This window comes from Cnephaeus nilssonii (assembly GCF_951640355.1).
Source record: "Cnephaeus nilssonii genome assembly, chromosome: 8".
NCBI classification, from domain to species: domain Eukaryota; kingdom Metazoa; phylum Chordata; class Mammalia; order Chiroptera; family Vespertilionidae; genus Cnephaeus; species Cnephaeus nilssonii.
Window position 1 is genome coordinate 90,951,991 of NC_137079.1, and position 19,049 is coordinate 90,971,039.

The window sequence follows — 19,049 nt, forward strand, 5'->3', positions numbered from 1 at the left end:
TGGCGGTGGCAGGCGCAGCGGGGCCAGGATGAGCAGGATCAGTGCGGCACCTGGCCCAGGCTCGGGCTCCTCCCTGGCTGCCTGCCACTTCACACACTACTACATCCCTCAGGGTATGTCAGACTGCCAGTTTCAGCCCGATCCCCGCAGGCCACGCCGAGGGACCCCACTGGTGCACAAATCTGTGCACCAGGCCTCCAGTCTATAATAATAAAAGAATAACATGCTAATTAGACCAGATGTCCTTCCGGACGTCATTCTGGAACACCTATTGGATGAAGCCAGGGCCCAAGCAGCTGCCACGGCAGGCAGGGGAGGCAGAGGAGGCAGCCACCACGGCGGGGGCCAAGGCAGCCACTGCAGGAGCGGGGGCTGAGCCCTTTCCATGAATTTTGTGCATCGGGCCTCTAGTATAATGTAACAGTCTATTTTCTCATAATAATTCATTTAGAGAAGAAATTCACATAATAAGTGGAATCTAAGGGCAAAAAGGTAAGTATAAAAATGGCGCTGCCACTCTGGAAAACAGTTTGGCAGTTCCTTAAAAAGATAAACTTACAATTTCCATATGACGCAGCAATTCCACTCCTAGGTATATACCCAACACAATTGGAAATAGGGATTCTAATATATACTTGTACACCCATGTTCATAGCAGCAGTACTCACAACAGCCAAAAGGTGGAAAGAACCCAAATGCCCATCAATAGATGAATGGATAAATAAAATATGGTGTAAACATATAATGGAATATTATCCTATACGAGAGGCCGGGTGCACGAAATTTGTGCACAGAGGGGTGTGTCCCTCAGCCCAGACTGCACCCTCTCCAATCTGGGACCCCTCAAGGAATGTCCGACTGCCCGTTTAGGCCCGATCCTGGTAGAATCAGGCCTAAACGGGCAGTCAGACATCCCTCTCACAATCCAGGACTGCTGGTTCCCAACTGCTCACCTGCCTGCCTTCCTGATTGCCCCAAACCGCTTCTGCCTGCCAGCTGATCACCCCCTAACCACTCCCCTGCCAGCCTGATTGATACCTAACTGCTCCCCTACCAGCCTGGTTGCCCCTAATTGCCCTCCCCTGCAGGTCTGGTCACCCCTAACTGCCCTCCCTTGAAGGCCTGGTTCCCCCCAACTGCCCTCCCCTGCAGGCCTGGTCCCTCCCAACTGCTATCCCCTCCTGGCCTGATCGCCCACAACTGCCCTCCCCTGCTGGCCATCTGTGGTGGCCATCTTGTGTCCACATGGGGGCAGCCATCTTGTGTGTTGGAGTGATGGTCAATTTGCATATTACTCTTTTATTATATAGGATAGAGGCCTGGTGCACAGGTGGGGGCCGGCTGGTTTGCCCTGAAGGGTGTCCCGGATCAGGGTGGGGGTTCCCTTGGGGCGTGGGGCAGCCTGGGCGAGGGGCCTGTGGTGGTTTGCAGGCCGGCCACGCCCTTTAGCAACCCAAGCGGAGGCCCTGGTATCTGGGATTTATTTATCTTCTATAATGGAAACTTTGTAGCCTTGAGCAGAGGCCAGGGCAAGCCAGGGTGGGAAGCTTGGCTTCCTCCATTGCCAGGGGCAACCCAAGTCTCCGGCTGGCTCCAGCTCCGTGGCTGCTGCAATATTTGTTGGGTTAATTTGCATACTCACTCCTGATTGGCTTGTGGGCGTAGCGGAGGTACAGTCAATTTGCATGTTTCTCTTTTATTAGATGGGATAATAAAAGCCTAATATGCAAATCGACCGAAGAGTAGAACAACTGGTCACCATGATGCGCACTGACCACCAGGGGGCAGACGCTCAACACAGGAGCTACCCCCTGGTGGTCAGTGCGCTCCCACAGGGGGAGTGCCGCTCAGCCAGAAGCTGGGCTCACAGCTGGCGAGGGCAGTGGCGGCAGTGGCGGGAGCCTCTCCTGGGGGATCGGGCCTAAGCCAGCAGTCAGACATCCCCCAAGGAGTCCTGGACTGTGAAAGGGCGCAGGCCGGGCTGAGGGATCCACCCCCCGCCCAGTACACGAATCTCATGCACCAGGCCTCTAGTCCAGTCATAAAAAGGAATGAAATCCTGACACATGCTGGATGAACCTTGAAAACTTCATGCTATATGTAGTAAGCCAGACATAAAAGAAAAAATTTTTGTATAATTCCACTTATATGTAATATCAAGAATATGCAAATTCATAGAGACAGAAAGTGGATTGGAGGTTAGCAAGGCTTAGGTGAGAGGCAATGGGAAGCTACTGTTTAATGGGTACAGAGTTTCTGTTTGGGGTGGTTGGAAAAGTTCTGCAAATAGATAGTAGTGACAGTTGTACAACATTGTGAAGTAATTAATGCCACTGAATTGTACAATTAAAAATACTTAAAATGGTAAATTTTAAGTTATTTATATTTTGCTCAAATAAAAATTAAGACTAGCAAAAAAGGGAGGGAGGGAAGGAGGAAGAAAGGGAGGGGAAGGTGAGAGAAAGAAGGGAGAGAGGGAAAGAAGGAGGGAGGGAAGGAGGGGAGCTAGATACAGAACTACAAAAAACTAAATAATGGAAACTTCTATTAGTATATGCTACAAAAGTGACTCAAGGCAAAGATGATAGCAATGGAAACATGAAAACTTTTATAATGAATTCATCCTAGGGAAGCAAACTTCCCACTGGACTTAGGCATATAACTTATGAGTTGGCCAGATATGACGAGAGGCCACCTTTCCATTTTGCCCACCACACTTACTGGATGCTTCAGGGTACAGAGTTCATACAGAATGCATCCCAAGGACCAGATGTCACTAGAAACAAAGAAGCAATGTGGGTTGTGAGTTATCATATAAAAATATAGGTACTTTCCAATATTAAAAAATGAAAAAATACCTTTAATAAGAACAGATATTGCAAATAATTCCTAGCTATTAAAATGAAATATATGGTAATGTTTATGTAATACTTAGGTAGTTGCTCACAATAATCACTCTGCTCCCCAACCTCTAGGTTCTCCAAATCAGGGTGGTTCAGGTATCATTTCAGCAGTATTTGGTGAAAGAGAGGAACTTTGTGGACTCCCATTATCCTAGTTGAAAGGAGGACTTTAGGAGTCATCCCATACAGCTTACAACCAGACCATCTATGCACAAACCAGGCCTTGGATCTCGCCTCCTCATGGCCAGAAATCTACCTCAGGCACAGTTTGTGGCCCTGGTGAATGGCTCTAGGGGACCATCCACATCTTCTGGGGATTCTCCCCCAACCCCTTGTTAGCTCTACATTCCAAAACAAAGAGAGCAGGACTAGTCATTCTCCCTCAGAAGAGCTCTTCAAACAGAAAAGAGTTCTATAATTTGCCCTATACATTCACTCTTCTTCACCATTCTCACCTCCTAGTTGTCAACCTCCAGACTTTTTATAGATTACTAGAGACCCGTTGCATGATATTCGTGCAAGAATAGGCCTTCCTTCCCCTGGCTTCACTCCCAGCTGCCCAAGAGCCGGCAAGTCCTCGCTTCTGTCTGGAGTACCGCTCCTATAGCTCCCTCCACCTCATAGCAGGCATCCCTCCCCTCCCGGCTGCTTCGTGCCTGCATATGCAAATTAACCCGCCATCTTTGTTGGGTTAATTTGCATACTCACTCTGATTGGCTATGGGCATAGCGGAGGTACGGTCAATTTACATGTTTGTCTATTATTAGGTAAGATTCTCTTTTTAACTAATGGTTTTTAGCAACTATTTCCCCCAAGTTGTAATTTTATAAAGTTTGAAATCTACAGAAAAGTTATAAAGGCCCACATCCTCCTTCCTAGTTTCCCGTCATGAACATCTGCCAGGTTTGCGTGCTGTTTCCCTCCTCCACCTATATCTCAAGTTCTTGAAAAAAAAGTTGCAGATGTCACTCTACTTCCAAACACATGAGCATGTATCTCCTAAGAGCAAGGACACTCTTCCCTCATCATGCCATTATCACAGCCAAGAAAGTTAACCTGAGTTCAATAATATACTCAAAACTGAAAATTTCCCAATTGTCCTGCTAAGTTCCTTTGGAGCTGTTTTGTTGCCAATTCAGTCAATTTCACTCTTAAGGAACCTATTTAGTATGGATGATCATACCCTTTTCAGAAAGTAACTTGATGGAAGGTAACAAGAGCCTTTAGGTGTTTCTACTTCTAGGAATCCATGCTGAGAATGTGACACAGAACAGTTTATACACAAAAGGTACATTAATCACAGTACTGTTTATGACATTGAAAATTGGAAACAACACCCCGGCCAGTGTGGCTCAATTGGTTGGGCATCATGCTGTGCACTGAATGGTTGCTGGTTTGAGCCCTGGTTGCAGGTTCAATCCCCAGTAGGGAGCATGTAGGAGACACTGATTGATGTGCTCTCACATCGATATTTCTCTCTTCCCCCTCTCTCTTTAAAAATCAATAAATTATTCTTTTAAAAAAAGAAAATTGAAAACAACAGAGGAATGTAAAGTAAATTTTGAAAGAGCCATGTATATAACTATTAACGATATTTATAAAGAGTTTAAATATTGGATGAAATAAATATGATATAAAGTGAAAAAAAAGCAAGATATCAAATTGTACAAGATATCAAATTGTACAGTGAACATAAACTAGGTTTGGGGGTGGGAAGGGAACTGGGTGAAAAAATATTCAAAAATGGTTTTAACAGCTATGACAAAGTGGGTAATTGCAATTTCCTTTCTTGTACATCTTCATATTTCTAATACTCTCCCACCTACCCACTCATTCAATGGGCACATATTACTTACATTCAGAAAAAGTTTTAGGTTTTAAATCATAAGGTCTTTATTCTATCTTCTTGTAATCAATTAACCTATCAGTCAAGTGCTTTTTACCTAGTCCTGTAAATGTTAACTCAATGACATAATCCAGTGGTCTCTAAATTTTGCTGCACATTGGAATCATTAGGTGATCCTGGAAAAATTATTGAGGCCTGCTTCCCACCCCAGACATTCTCATTTGACTGGTATGATTGCAACTTGCACTTTGCAAATTTTAGAAGGGGGAACAGTGAAGTTTAAGAACCAGTGATATAATTCACACTGTCCCTAGAAATGACTAGTCTTTCTTCCAGCATTTACATTCAGCTCCTCTCAACTCTGATTAAAGCAGTTAGGAAACTATGATTTTTTCTAGAAGCCTAGGAATTCAGATTTGTTTCAGGTATATTTTATAAAAAACCAACTTCATTTGTAGGCTATAATGCCTGTCACCAAACAGTCACCCTAGCACCAAATAAGTACATCACCTACCTTTTATTGTTATAAGGCATGTTTTCCCAAATTTCCGGGGGCACATAATAAGGTGTTCCCACATACGTACAAGCAAACGCCATGGGACTAAAAACATGGAAAGGCAAAGAGTAAATACAGAGCATTCCTGAAAAATGGATGTTTTGATTGCTCTCACTATTACAGAAGAGATATACATACTTGGAGAGAAGATGGGCAGATCCAAAATCTCCCAGTTTCACTTGTCCATTTTGGGTGAGGAAGATGTTCTGCGTTAAAAAAGAAGAGCTCAGATTATGTCTTCCATCATTCAAACATAAGGCAGAGGTCTCCAGAGAAGGAGTCTTTCAAAGCCTGCTCACCATGGAGATTAAGGACAGAAATGCTGATAGCTGAGTCCCCAAAGGGAACTCAAAGACCAGATAGCCTCTTGACTGCTACCCACGCCCCCACCCTCCACCCCTGCCCAGGCTTGGGAATTCAGGATGACTACTTAGAAATCTAACAGCCATGTTCCAAGCTGTCTCAGCAGACCTGATCGACCCTACTGGGAACCAGTGTCAGCATAACTCCATGTGGCACAACCAGACCTCAGTCATCTTCCATCTTTAACAAGCAGTCACCAAGAGAGCTTGAAACTTATTAACATACTAGAGGCCTGGTGCACAAATTTGTGCATGAGTGAGCACCTCAGCCTGGCCAGTGATTGGGGCTGATTGGGGCCATGGGAGGTTGGCCACCCCAATCGGGGCCATGGGAGATTGGCCAGCAGGGGGCAGGGGCCGCGGGAGGTTGGCAGTGGGAGCACACTGACCACCAGGGGGCAGCTCCTGCATTGAGCATCTGCTCCCGGTGGTCAGTGCTTGTCATAGAGACCGGTCGACCGATCGTTTGGTCACTTAGGCTTTTATATATATAGCTACTACTAAAGAGATCTAGTAATTTTTTCTCAGGTAGTACCTTATTTGGCTAGTATGAATACTAGGTTGACAAAGATTTCTAAACTAAATAAAAATGTCCCAAAAGGAAATAGAATAACACAGAAAAAAGATTAAATGAAATAGTTTTGGGTTTTGTTTTGTTTTTTTTTTTGTTTTTTTTTTTTTTTTAATATATTTTATTGGTTTTTTACAGAGAGGAAGAGAGAGGGATAGAGAGTTAGAAACATCGACGAGAGAGAAACATCGATCAGCTGCCTCCTGCACAACCCCTACTGGGGATGTGCCCGCAACCAAGGTACATGCCCTTGACCGGAATCGAACCTGGGACCCTTGAGTCCACAGGCCGACGCTCTATCCACTGAGCCAAACCGGTTTCGGCTGTTTTGTTTTGTTTGTCTCAAAAATTTATTCCACTTACCTTGGATTTGATATCTCTGTGTAACACATGTTTCTTGTGAATGTGATTTACTCCAAGGCACATTTGTGTAAACCAATTAAGTATCTGTAAGACAAAAGCACACAAATCTGCAAGAATGCAAAAACTGGTTCATATTAACCCAGAAATCCAAAGAATGGTCTCTAGGCCTTAGTTTTACAAAATGTAAACATAGAACTCCTAAAAATGACATAGTTTGACTAAAATTCAGTGTTTTCTAGAAAAAGTCAGAAAAGCTGTGAATCCATGTTTCATCATTTTATGTGTGATACAAATAGCAATTTATTTTAATAAAACTCCCACTGTATTTTTCTGGTATTCAACCAAATAAAAGTATTTTTAAAATATATTTCTTATTGATTTCAGAGAGGAAGGGAGAGGGAGAAAGAGATAGAAATATCAATGATGAGAGAGAATCATTGATTGGCTGCCTACTGCATACCCCACACAGGAGACTGAGCCAGTAACCCAGGTATATGCCCTGACCGGAAATCGAACCATGATCTCCTGATTCATAGATCAATGCTCAACCACTGAACCATGTCAGCCGGGCTAAAAGTATTTCTTAAATACACATACACCACTTATAAATGAATATGGTACAATTTTATAGTGTAATCATTACATCAGATTTTCATTTCTTTTTCAGAATATTTTTATATTAATATTAAAGGTTTTAATTATATTGTCAACAATCCTTTGAGGACAGTATTCTGCTTATAAACTCCAAGTCAATAGCAGCCAGAATTTCCAGGTGCCTACAATTAAATGTCAAACTAATTTTTTTTTTCTTTTTGCTATGGAGATTCATCCATTTGGAGGCAAGGTTGACTTCCTTTTATGGAACCCATATTTTTAACAAAACAACTTCTAAATAAAAATACTTTTACCAACACAGTTTTATAACATGTTATACCGTAAGTGGTTCTCAACCTTTCTAATGCCGCGACCCTTTAATACAGTTCCTCATGTTGTGGTGACCCCCAACCATAAAATTATTTTCGTTGCTACTTTATAACTGTAATTTTGCTACTGTTATGAATCGTAATGTAAATATCTGTGTTTTTTGATGGTCTTAGGCGACCCTGCTAGCAGTTCTCAACCTGTGGGCGACCCACAGGTTGAGAACCGCTGCTGTAGAGCCTAAGACCATCGGAAAACACAGATATTTACATTACGATTCATAACAGTAGCAAAATTACAGTTATAAAGTAGCAACGAAAATAATTTTATGCTTGGGGGTCACCACAACATGAGGAACTGTATTAAAGGGTCGAGGCATTAGAAAGGTTGAGAACCACTGCCCTAAAACAAACCAAATCCCATTAAAGCTGTTTATTTAGTTTCCTTAGTCAATTCATTCAAATAATATTAGTATGCAATTTTCCATTACAAAGGCAGCAGTACGACCCTAACCGGTTTGGCTCAGTGGATAGAGCGTCGGCCTGCGGACTGAAGGATCCCAGGTTCGATTCCGGTCAAGAGCATGTACCTTGGTTGTGGGCACATCCCTAGTAGGGGGTATTGCAGGAGGCAGCTGATCGATGTTTCCCTCTCATCAATGTTTCTAACTCTCTATCTCTCTCCCTTCCTCTCTGTAAAAAATCAATAAAATATTATTTTTTTTTTTAAAAAAAAGGCAGTAGTACTAGACTTAAAGAAATATGCTAAACTTTAGAAGGAAAAAGATTGAGAATAGGTACTCCCAAGAAACAGAAATGTGGACTTCACTTTTTTCATGATCTAGAAATACAAAATAAATCCATCTACCTCTAAAATTTAAATACAACAAAAATAAAAAATTTAAATATCTACAAAATACGATAATACAATTTTGAAAATGTTCTAAACATGGAAGTTTTATTCCTTGATATTTTATAAGCTTATATCTATTTTACTTCCTAAAAGCATCTCAGGCAGCCACATCCTGACAACAGTAAGCACAGACACAGAAATGAGGCCTTTCTAACTAGTGTGTCAAATAATCACAGATACCAATGCTTTCATTTTGACTCACACAGATTTTATGAGAAAAGCTGCTTCTAAATCTTGAGGCAAACCATGTAAGTCAGTTTCTTACCATATCTTCAGGAAACAACTTTCCTTTCTGATGTTTAATCTTTTGCATTAGGTCCCCTCCATCGCAATATTCCATCACAATATAGAGATGTCCTTCAGCTAAAGCAAATATAAGACTCTTTATGAAAGTGTGGTAGACATAAATCAAATTCAGACATGCACGTATCTGGGGGAATTTATATTTACCTTCAAATGACTCTGTAAAGGCAACAATATTGGGGTGTTTCATTTTGGCTAACAGAACAGCTTCCTTCCTAGAATTCTGTGTATCAGAGAAAGACTAGAAGAATATTTTAAATAAGTGTAAATGTAATACTTCATTTGAAAGTAGACAGCTTCACAATAATACAGAGTTCATATGACATTTCAGTGCCAAACACAGTTTTACAGCACTGTACTTTCACCCACGTGAAGTTTATAAAACTCTAAGAGACAACATGATTTTTCCACTATGGCTATATTTTGCATGCTTAAGCTGATACATCCTCACAAGTATGGAATGTAAACTAGCTTTAACATCAGCCTAAGTATGACCTGATTTTGAGAGCCAGTGCAGTGCCATCAACAATAACAGTATATCCTTAAAGCAAAATTAGAGATCTCCTGTCTTAACTGTCCGCATTACTCTGTCCGCTGGCCCAGATAAAAAAGAATGCACTGGTGTATCACTACAGCACAGATGGACAAAGACCACAGGCAAAGAAAGTTTCCAAAACGGCTTATCCCCGAACTTACTCTGTGAGGATGACTTACCTTACAATGAAGAAACAGGGATCCTCACACCAGCAACATCAGCACCAAGTGGTAATTTGTTAAAAATGAAAATCCACTGGCCCAACCAGACCTCCTCAAGCAGAAACTAGGGAGGCGGGGAGGAGGGTGAAGCCCAGCAACTGGCATTTTAACAAACCCTCCAGGGAATTCTGATGCCTATTCAAGTCTGAGAATCACTAAACAAGGTCAAGAATGCAGTGAGGGGGCAATAGCACTTTGTGATTTTATTTTAAAAATCTCTTTTCAAAAATTGATCAAAACAGTATTAAGCAGGCTCCATGGCATAGATTCCTTCATGTGCAACTATGATGCATAGTGATAAATAGTGATACCAGTCGATATCACATTCATCATCATACAGGGAAATAAAACCTATAAACTGAACCACAGAATAGGTTCCCTGTTACCAAAGGTTAGCATTTTAGGTCTTTGCTCTTCATTGTATTTTTATGTTCCTTTTTCATCAACATTGCACCTGAGTAGTTTTTGACAAAGACTCCCTACACCCTTAGGTATACAAAATTAGAAATTATTACAAATTATTCTCATTGAGATAAACAGCAATTGTCACTTTTGACTATTTTTCTCCCTTTTGTTAATTACAATATCCTAAGAACCATATAAAGTAGTATATCAAGACCTTGTAAAGCTAGTGAGTGAAGAAACCCATAACATCTGATGCACCGAGCAGCAACTCCATGTTACATCTCCAGAAATTGTTCTCTTATACAAATTGCTTGTACACTTTCAACATGAGCTAATTTTTCTAGCAGTGACCTTGGAAAGCCTTATTTCCTTCATGGCAAACATCCGATGGCTGCTTTCCTGCTGAACCAAAAGGGCTCTGCCGAAGGAGCCCTCCCCGATCACTCTCAGGACTGTGTAGCCATCCATGCTGGGCTCCCCCACGCAGCCTGGCTCCGTTCCCACAGTCTCCACGGGTTCTCCCAAACTATATTCAAAAACAGAAACATCTGAGAATTACATTTATTATCAAAAGGCAGAATTAGTTCACAGTAGCTCTAATCACATGACAGGACAATAGCAACTTATTCCTTTATTCTTTCAACAGTTTGATACTGAGCACCTGCGCCAGCTTTTGTCATCTTGTGAAAATCTCTCATCATTCCTGCCCTCACAGACACCCAGTGCAGATGGGACCACAGATCTCAACAAATGTAGGGTGGTGAGTCTTACAGATAGAGCTACTCTGGTATCCAGCAGAAATATCCAGGGGAGTTAGAAAAATGATATTTAAGCTGAAGGATGAATGGAAGCTGGCTAGGCAAAGAGGGGGAAAAGCGTGATGGAGGGAATCGCATATTGAAAAGCAAAAGAGATTGTGTTCCGTCCAAAGAATTGAAAGAGGACTGTAACAGGCTGGTCAAGCAGAGAGGGCCTGTCGGAGGCCATTGTAAGCCAAGCTCAGGTTGCTGGATTTCGTCCTTGGGGTAATTAATAGGTTGTCTCCGAAGGGTTTTAACCAAGACAGCAATACAATCATAGCTGCATATTAATACAATCACCCGCGCTGGCTGCAGAGTGAATAGACTAGACAGGGAGGGACAGGAGGGCCACAGTGGAGACTCCAATAGAAAAGGCAGGGAAGTGATGGAATGGAATAGGGTGGTGCCAACAGATAGAAAGAAAATGGGAAGGAAAGGTGTAGAAAGAATTGACACGATTTTTGGTGATAGCCCTGACCGGTTTGGCTCAGTGGATAGAGCTTTGGCCTGCGGACTCAAGGGTCCCAGGTTCGATTCCAGACAAGGGCATGTACCTTGGTTGCGGGCACATCCCCAGTGCGGGGTGTGCAGGAGGCAGCTGATCGATGTTTCTAACTCTCTGTCCCTCTCCCTTCCTCTCTGTAAAAAATTAAAAATATATATATTTAAAAAAAAGATTTTTGGTGATAGATTTATGGACAACTAGGGAGAAGGGGACAAGGCAGACTCCCAATTTCCTGGTATAAGCTGGGTAAATGATGGTATCATTCCCTGAAAAAGGGGAAAGTCACGATGGTGGTGTACATGGCTTTTGATTTTTCTGCTGGGAATGTGACAGGGATGGGGCAAGGCATGTTGATTTGGAGGTGCCTGGCACTAATAAAAGATATTAAACAGACAGTCTTTGAACTCAGTCCCCTCTTCTGTACTTCCAAGATAAAGCGGCTAAGTTGTATTGCTTAATACATAAGAGAGAATGGATAGAAAATTCCTAATACTTGGGTACATAGGAGGCCCCAAATAAAGGGCAGCTATTATTATCATTGAAACCTTAGAAAGGTGATTTTTTTTTCCTTACAGAAAAAACACTGTATGAGTTTACTTCATTTTCGGAAAGCTTACTGGTAGTGCTTTATTTATTTTTAAATCACAACACACGGAATTATGAGGCACAGGGAGCAAGGCAGGGAAGGCAACAATCCCTAAGCAAAAACTAACTGATGTGGAAATGCCAGAAGTGGGGTCACGGGGAGAAGCAGGTGAGTTGAGAAGGTGCGCGGGGTGACCGCACCATCGGAGACCAGACACTCAGTTCACCCGCGACCAAACCCGTGCTCCCGGCCCCGTGCTCCCGGGGCCCACGCTCGGGGGAGCCCCCACCGCGCCCCGGCGGCGCCCAGCGTCTGGAGCGCGACCCCCGCTCGCCCGCACCTCGGGTGGGCGCCCCCCGCGCCCCAGACCCCCCGCGGGCACCCCCCGCCGCGGCCCGCGCCCCGGAGGCGGCGGCAGGACCAGACCGCTCACCGCTGCTCCGACCGCGTCGGCTCCTCCGCCCCGCGACCGGCGCTTCCGGGGCGGCGCCCGCTGCCGCCGGGGAGCTTCCCGGTCCGGCGGGAGGCGGGCCTCCGAAAGGCGCGTGTGAACACTGGTTCCCTGTGGCTCTGGGACGGGAAGAGGGTCCCCCAGGAACTTCAGTTTGTCTCCGGTTTCAGGGAGCTGCCCACGTAGATAAATGGCAGGGGCACAGCTCTCAGCTCAAAGGGGGTGACCTTGGACAAGTGTGGAGACCTGAACAATGCCCCCCAGACACGCCCACATCCCACTCCTTGGAATTTGTGCATGTGTCAGATTGCATGGCAAAGGGGAATTAAACTTGCAGATAGAATTAAAATTGCCGACCAGCTAACTAAAATGTGGAGATTATTTTGGATTATCCTGGTGAGCCCAATGTAATCTCAAGGGCCAGATTATTATGGCCACCCCATCAGTACTTCGTTGGGCCACCTTTTGCCTTCAATACTGCGGCGATTCTTCTTGGCATTGACTCCATGAGATGTTGAAAGGTGATGCGAGGAATCTGACACCATGCCTGATGAAGAGCACTGTCCAGTTCTGTGAGATTTGATGGTTGTGGAACCAGCTGCCTGATGGCTCATTTAACTTTGTCCCACAAATGCTCAATTGGATTGAGATCTGGTGATTGTGGGGGTCACCTAAGCAAGGTAAAGTCTCCTTCATGTTCTTGAATCCACTCCTGCACAATACGAGCACCGTGGCATGGCGCATTGTCTTGTTGGAAGAAGCCATCTCCATTGGGATACGCCATCAACATGATAGGATGAACTTGATCAGCAACTATACTTAGGTGTGTTGTGCTATTCATACATTGTTCCACACGAATTAAAGGGCCCAAATCATGCCAGGAAAACATGCCCCAAACCACAACACTGCCCCCACCAGCTTGAAGGGTTGTACTCATGCATGTGGGGTGCATGCTTTCATGCTGTTTTCACCAAATTCTCACTCTGCCATCTGCATGATGCAACTGGAAACGTGATTCATCGGACCCTATGACTTTTTTCCAATGCTCAACTGTCCAATCCTTGTGTTCATGTGCGAATTGGAGACGTTTTATCTTGGTAACTGCAGACAGCAAAGGTGTTCGAACAGGCCTTCGGCTTCCATATCCCATACGATGCAGTGTATGACTAATTTGCCTACAAACGTCAGGTGGTCATAATAATCTGGCCACTCAGTGTATACACACACACACACACACACACACACACACACACACACACTAGAGACCCAGTGCACAAAATTCGTGCACAGGTGGGGTCCCTAGCGGCTGCCAGCAGGAGCCTTCCTTCCCCAGCTGCTGGCTGGGGCCTTCCTTTGTTCTGTGCCGCCCCCTGGTGGTCAGAGCACATCATAGTGAGCGATCGAACTCCCAGTCGAACTCCCGAGGGAACACTTTGCTTATTAGCCTTTTATATAGAGAGATATTTTAGTGAGTACCCTTATATTTTTAAAGGTGAGAGTATACAATTTGAGAAATAATTTACGTATAATAAAATTCACCGATTTTAACTGTACATGTCAATTTTGGCCATGTATACCCACAATTAAGATATAGAACATTTCCATTACTCCCAAACTGCCTCATACACTGGCCCCAGGCAACTACTCATCTCCTTTGTCAATATAACTTTTGTGTGTTTTTAACTGCTTTTAGAGAGAGAGAGAGAAAAACATTGATCAGCTGCCTCTCATATATGCCCTGACTAGCGATTGGACCCACAATCTATGTATGTATCCTGACCAGGAATCAAATAGAGAACTTTTGGTTTACAGGACCACCAACTGAGCCACACCAGCCAGGGATATCAATGTAGTTTTATCTTTTCAAGATTTTCACATAAATGGAATCACATAGTATTTAATTTTTTGGTCTGGCTTTTTTTTACTTAGTATGTTGGATTTTTTTTTTAATTTTTTAATTGATTTCAGAGTGGAAGGGGGAAAGAGAGAGAGAGAGAGAGAAAGAGAGAGAGAGAGAGAGAGAGAGAGAGAGAGAGAGAGAGAACCATCAATGATGAGAGAGAATCATCAATTGGCTGCCTCTTGCATGCCCCACAGTTGAGATCAATCCTGCAACCTGGGCATATACCCTGACTAGGAATCGAATCATGACCTCTTGGTTCATAGGCCAACACTCAACCACTGAGCCTTGCTGGCGGGACTGCTTAGTATGTTTTTGAAATTCATTCAGATTGTGTTTATCAGTAGTTCATTCCTTTTGCTTAATTTCCAATTTCTTTTGTTTAATATCCAGTGTGGATATAGTATACAATGTTTTTTTATTCGCCAGGTGATGGACTTTTTAATTGCTTCCAGTTTTTGGCTAATATGAATAATACTATGAACATCTTTGTTTACAATCTTTGTTGGGGCATATTTTTATTTCTCCTGATACTTAGGAATGGAATTGCTTATGTTTTATATTTTTAATATTTAAACCCCTAGTACTTAATAGACAATGAGAGTAAACATGAATTTCTGTAGTCTGCTCTCAAACATGACAGGCTCATTAGTATCTGACACCTCTCCTGTTGAATTCATTAGAGTATCTTCATTTCACATAATTGTTTTGTAATCTATAATTATGTAGACTTCAATTTTATTTTATTTGATGTGACTGTATTTTTTAAATCTTCATTGTTGAGTATTACAGGTATCTCCCTCTTTTTTCCCTATTACCCCCCTCCACTGTTCCCACCCCACCCCAAGCCTTCACCACCCTATTGTCTGTGTCCATAAGTGATGCATATATGCATATAAATTCTTTGGTTAATCTCTTCCTGCCCCCTCTCCCCTCTTCCCTCTGAGATTTGTCAGTCTGATCCATGTTTCCATGCCTGTTTCTATTTTATTATCAGTTTATTTTGTTCATTAGATTCTTTATTTTGATTTTTAGATTCAATTGTTGGTATATATGTATGTATTGTTCATATTTTTAATCTTTTCTTATTTTTCTTCTATTTATTAACTGCTTTTCTCTTGCTGCTTTTAAGATTCTCTCTTTGTCTTTAACCTTTGGCATTTTAATTATGATGTGTCTTGGTGTGGGCCTCTTTGGATTCCTCTTATTTGGGACTCTGCGCTTCCTGGACTTGTAAGTCTATTTCTTTTACCAGGCAGGAGAAGTTTTCTGTCATTATTTCTTCAAATAGGTTTTCAAGTTCTTGCTCTCTCTCTTCTCCTTCTGGCATTTCCATAATGTGAATGTTGGTATGCTTGAAGTTGTCAGAGGCTTCTTACACTATCTTCATATATTTGGATTCTTTTTCCTTTTTGCTCTTCGGATTGGGTATATTTTGCTTCCTCATCTTCCAAATCATTGATTTTATTCTCAGAATCCACTACTTTACTGTTAAATTCTTGTATATTATTCTTTATTTCAGTTAGTGTATGCTTAATTTCTGACTAATCCTTTTTCATGTCTTTAACACTAAGATCCTTGAAAGTCTCACTAAGTCCCTTGAAGTTCTCAATAAGATCTTTGAACAACCTTATAACCATTGTTTTGAGTCTATCTAATAGTTTGCTTGCTTCCATTTCATTTAGTTGTTGTTTTTTTTAAAAGATTTCTTCTGTTCTTTCATTTGTAACATGTTTCTTTGTGTCAGAATTTTGGCTGCTTCCCTGTGTTTGTTTCTATGTATTAGGTAGAGCTGCTATGTCTCCTGGAATTGATAAAGTGGCCTTGTACAGTAGGTGTCCTGTAGGGCCCAATGGCTCAGCCTCCCCATTCACCTGAGCTGGGCACTCTAGGTGTGCTCCTGTGTGGGCTGTGTGTACAGCCTTGTTGTAGTTGAGCCTTTATTGCTGTTGGCGTCACTGGGAGGAGTTGACCTCCAGGCCATTTGGCTGTGAGGACCAGCTCTGACTACAGTGGAAGAGCTGTGGTATAGGAGACACCCCTATGGAGCAGAACTTGTTTCACTGGGGCTTTGGTGCTCACTGAGTCTGCTCCTTGGGTGTGTCACTTGTGGATGTGTAGAGTTGTAATCTGGTGTGGTCTGAAGCTGTCCACTGGGTGCACTGGCTCTGGGGCCTCCCAGGAGGTACAAAGTCAGTCACTGTCTGGGACCACCCAGCAGGAGCTATGAATGATCTGCAGATGGCTGCTACTTGTGTTGGGGTTGGAGGCCAAGCCATCTTGGGCCTATTATTGATCAGAAGAGAGCACACTGATGCCAGCTGCTGCTTGTTTGAGAGGTTTTAGGGAAGTCTGAAGCCTGAGCCAGGACAGGCCATTCATATGGAAAAACCTCTGCAAACAGCTTGGGTGGGGCTGCAAATTGGATGGGACGGGGTCTCAGGGAATTACCAGGGTGGAGTGAACAGTGTGAGCCAGACTGATGCGAACTCAGATATGGCTGCTCGTCAGTTCTTCAATAGGTGGGAGGGGGGGTCTTAGCATAGGAACAATGACCCCTGGAAGCACCCCTGGTCTGGGAGAAAGCCACTCCTGAGTTCTTGCTCTGATGTCAGACAATCCAGTTCTTCCCCATATGTCCCTGGATCCCCTGGAGCCACTGCCCCAGTGCTGGAACTCAGAGAGAGTGAGTCCATGTAAGTTCATGTGTGGATCCTTTAAGAGGAACTGCCTGGGTTTCCAGCAGCCTCCGTGTCACTTAGCCACAATCCCCACTGGTTTTTAGAGCCCAAAGTTACGAGGACTTCTCTTCCCAGTTCGGGAACCCTGGGCTAAGGGTCTGGTGTGGGGCTGGACCCCTTGCTCCTCACAGGAGTCCTCCACAGCCTAGATATCCCTCCCAATTGAAGAAAACACCATACTTAGGTATTAGACCAGCCATTTCCACACCTCTGCCCCTCCTACCAGTCTCCATTTCTTCTTTACTTCTCTAGTTGTAGGACTTCCACTCAGCCAGCTTTCAGGAGGCTCTGAATGATGGTTGTTCTGTATTTTAGTTGTAATTTTGATGTGGTTGTGGGAGGTGGCAAGTACTAGTGTTTTCGTATGCCACCATCTTGGTTCTCCCTAAAGCTTGATTTAATGACTTTAAATCTTAATTTTCTTATTCACTGGAATAAAAAGTTCAGGAACAGAAAACTGAATCCTTGCATATCCGAAAATGTTATTTGCTCTCAAACTTGAATACCTTGGGCATTGAAGTCTAGCTTCACATCCATTTTCTCAGAGTATTTTGAGGATCCCAGATGTGATAACTGGTCTGGCTCCTGAATGTCTTGCACTTGTACCCAGAGGTGGAACTTGTCCTGCTGCTAAAATCTGTGTGCTCCACCCCACCCTTCATTGTTAAGGATTCCTTTATAAAAGTGTCTTGCTTAAGAAAGCCCTCTCTATCCTAAGGAAAAAAATGTATTTTGCATTTCCTTCTAATATACTTAAACTATTTATGCTATCTGGAACTTATTTTTGCAAGTGGTGGATTGAAATTTCTTGTTCTTAAAATGCATGGCTGACTCATAACCATTTTCTCTACTGTATTGAAATGTAAAATTTATCATTTACTGAACTCCCATGTAGTCTAGATGTTACATTGATTTATGTCAATGAAAGTTCCTCAAGTCAATTAGAAAAAAAGCAAGTTGCAGAACCACATGTGAAGTATTGTGCCATTTATATCCAACAAAGCAAAAAATCCACATATGCATGTACTTATCTGAATACACAACTGATACAGGAAAACCCCAGGCAGGAGTCTACTTTTCCCTAGGTACTTTGTTGTTCCATTGACTAGTAATCTTTGCTACCAAAACTTGATGTGGTTGCCCAGTGCCTCATATTTACCTATTTTAGGTCTAACTACATAGAAAAGACTAACTCAGCTCTGATTCCAAGTACCTATGAAAAGGATACTTGGGTGTGGAGTTTATTTTGGCCTGTCAACCACAGGGATAGGTAGGTAACATGGCATAAAATGACCAGAGGGGATTTTCTTCACTTTACCCTTCAGAAAGATGAGGTTCAATTAAGTAAATTCTCCATGGCCACATAACTTAAGGTAGGAGCTGAGATTTTGAATATAGGCCTGTTAAACTGCAAAGCTCATAGGTCTATTAAACTTCAGGGCCCTTATGTTATAGATATTAACCCATTGTACACCATAAGTATCTATAAATGCAAGCAGCGGACCTTCCCCACCTGCCACATGCGTCTATAAAAAAAAAAAAATTTTCCCTAAGCCCTGACCAACTTTAAAATCATTTTTCGTGAGAATTTTCAGCTAAAAATATTCAAGAACACCCGAATTGTAATATATTTATTTTTATATATTCGTTGCAAATTGATTTTTTTAAATTAAATTCAAAATATGGTGTGTGGGGATGGTTTCTGTCTTGGATGTGTGGCAGTTAACTGGTTAAAAAGCTCAGTGTATAAGCCAACTTCAAGTTTATTTCAAAATGGCATATTTTGTGCCACTTGTACAAAGTATGAAAAGAATAAACTAAAGAATTAAGGTAAAAATTGCCTGGCCAGTGTGGCTCAGTTGGTTGAGGGTCATTGCACACACTAAGAGGTGGCTGGTTTGATTCCCTGTCAGGGCACATACCCGGGTTGCAGGTTCTATTCCCAGAAGGGGGCGTGCAAGAGGCAGCCAACTGATCTCATCGATGTTTCTATTTCTCTCTCCCTTCCTCTATCTCTAAAAATCAATAGAAAGTTATTTTAAAAAATAATTATGGTAAAAATTAAGGTACAATTTTAGAGAAGTAGATTATTTTCAAAAGAAAATAACCATTAAGCACATACTTTTAAGTGTTGAAAACCTGAAGTCAAATTCCACTATAATTTATTT

At 42.6% G+C, this 19,049-nt stretch overlaps 1 protein-coding gene across 7 annotated transcripts in view; it reads right to left on the minus strand.

Annotated features, from left to right (window-relative positions):
• The window catches only part of NEK3 (NIMA related kinase 3), a 469,351-nt gene that overhangs the window by 17,222 nt on the left and 433,080 nt on the right, over positions 1-19,049 (minus strand). For 4 of the 7 annotated variants that reach the window (XM_079778531.1, XM_079778530.1, XM_079778526.1 and 1 more), the window contains exons 1-8: positions 12,223-12,256; positions 10,250-10,424; positions 8,885-8,978; positions 8,700-8,797; positions 6,602-6,685; positions 5,444-5,511; positions 5,264-5,350; positions 2,722-2,776 (exon numbers count right to left, since the gene is read on the minus strand). In XM_079778531.1, the coding sequence (XP_079634657.1) occupies positions 2,722-2,776; positions 5,264-5,350; positions 5,444-5,511; positions 6,602-6,685; positions 8,700-8,797; positions 8,885-8,978; positions 10,250-10,366 (603 nt within the window). In that variant the 5' untranslated portion in view covers positions 10,367-10,424; positions 12,223-12,256. Of the gene's footprint in view, positions 1-2,721; positions 2,777-5,263; positions 5,351-5,443; positions 5,512-6,601; positions 6,686-8,699; positions 8,798-8,884; positions 9,174-9,451; positions 10,212-10,249; positions 10,425-12,222; positions 12,257-19,049 lie in introns of those variants that run through there. The other 3 variants (XM_079778528.1, XM_079778529.1, XM_079778527.1) reach the window with 3 other exon arrangements.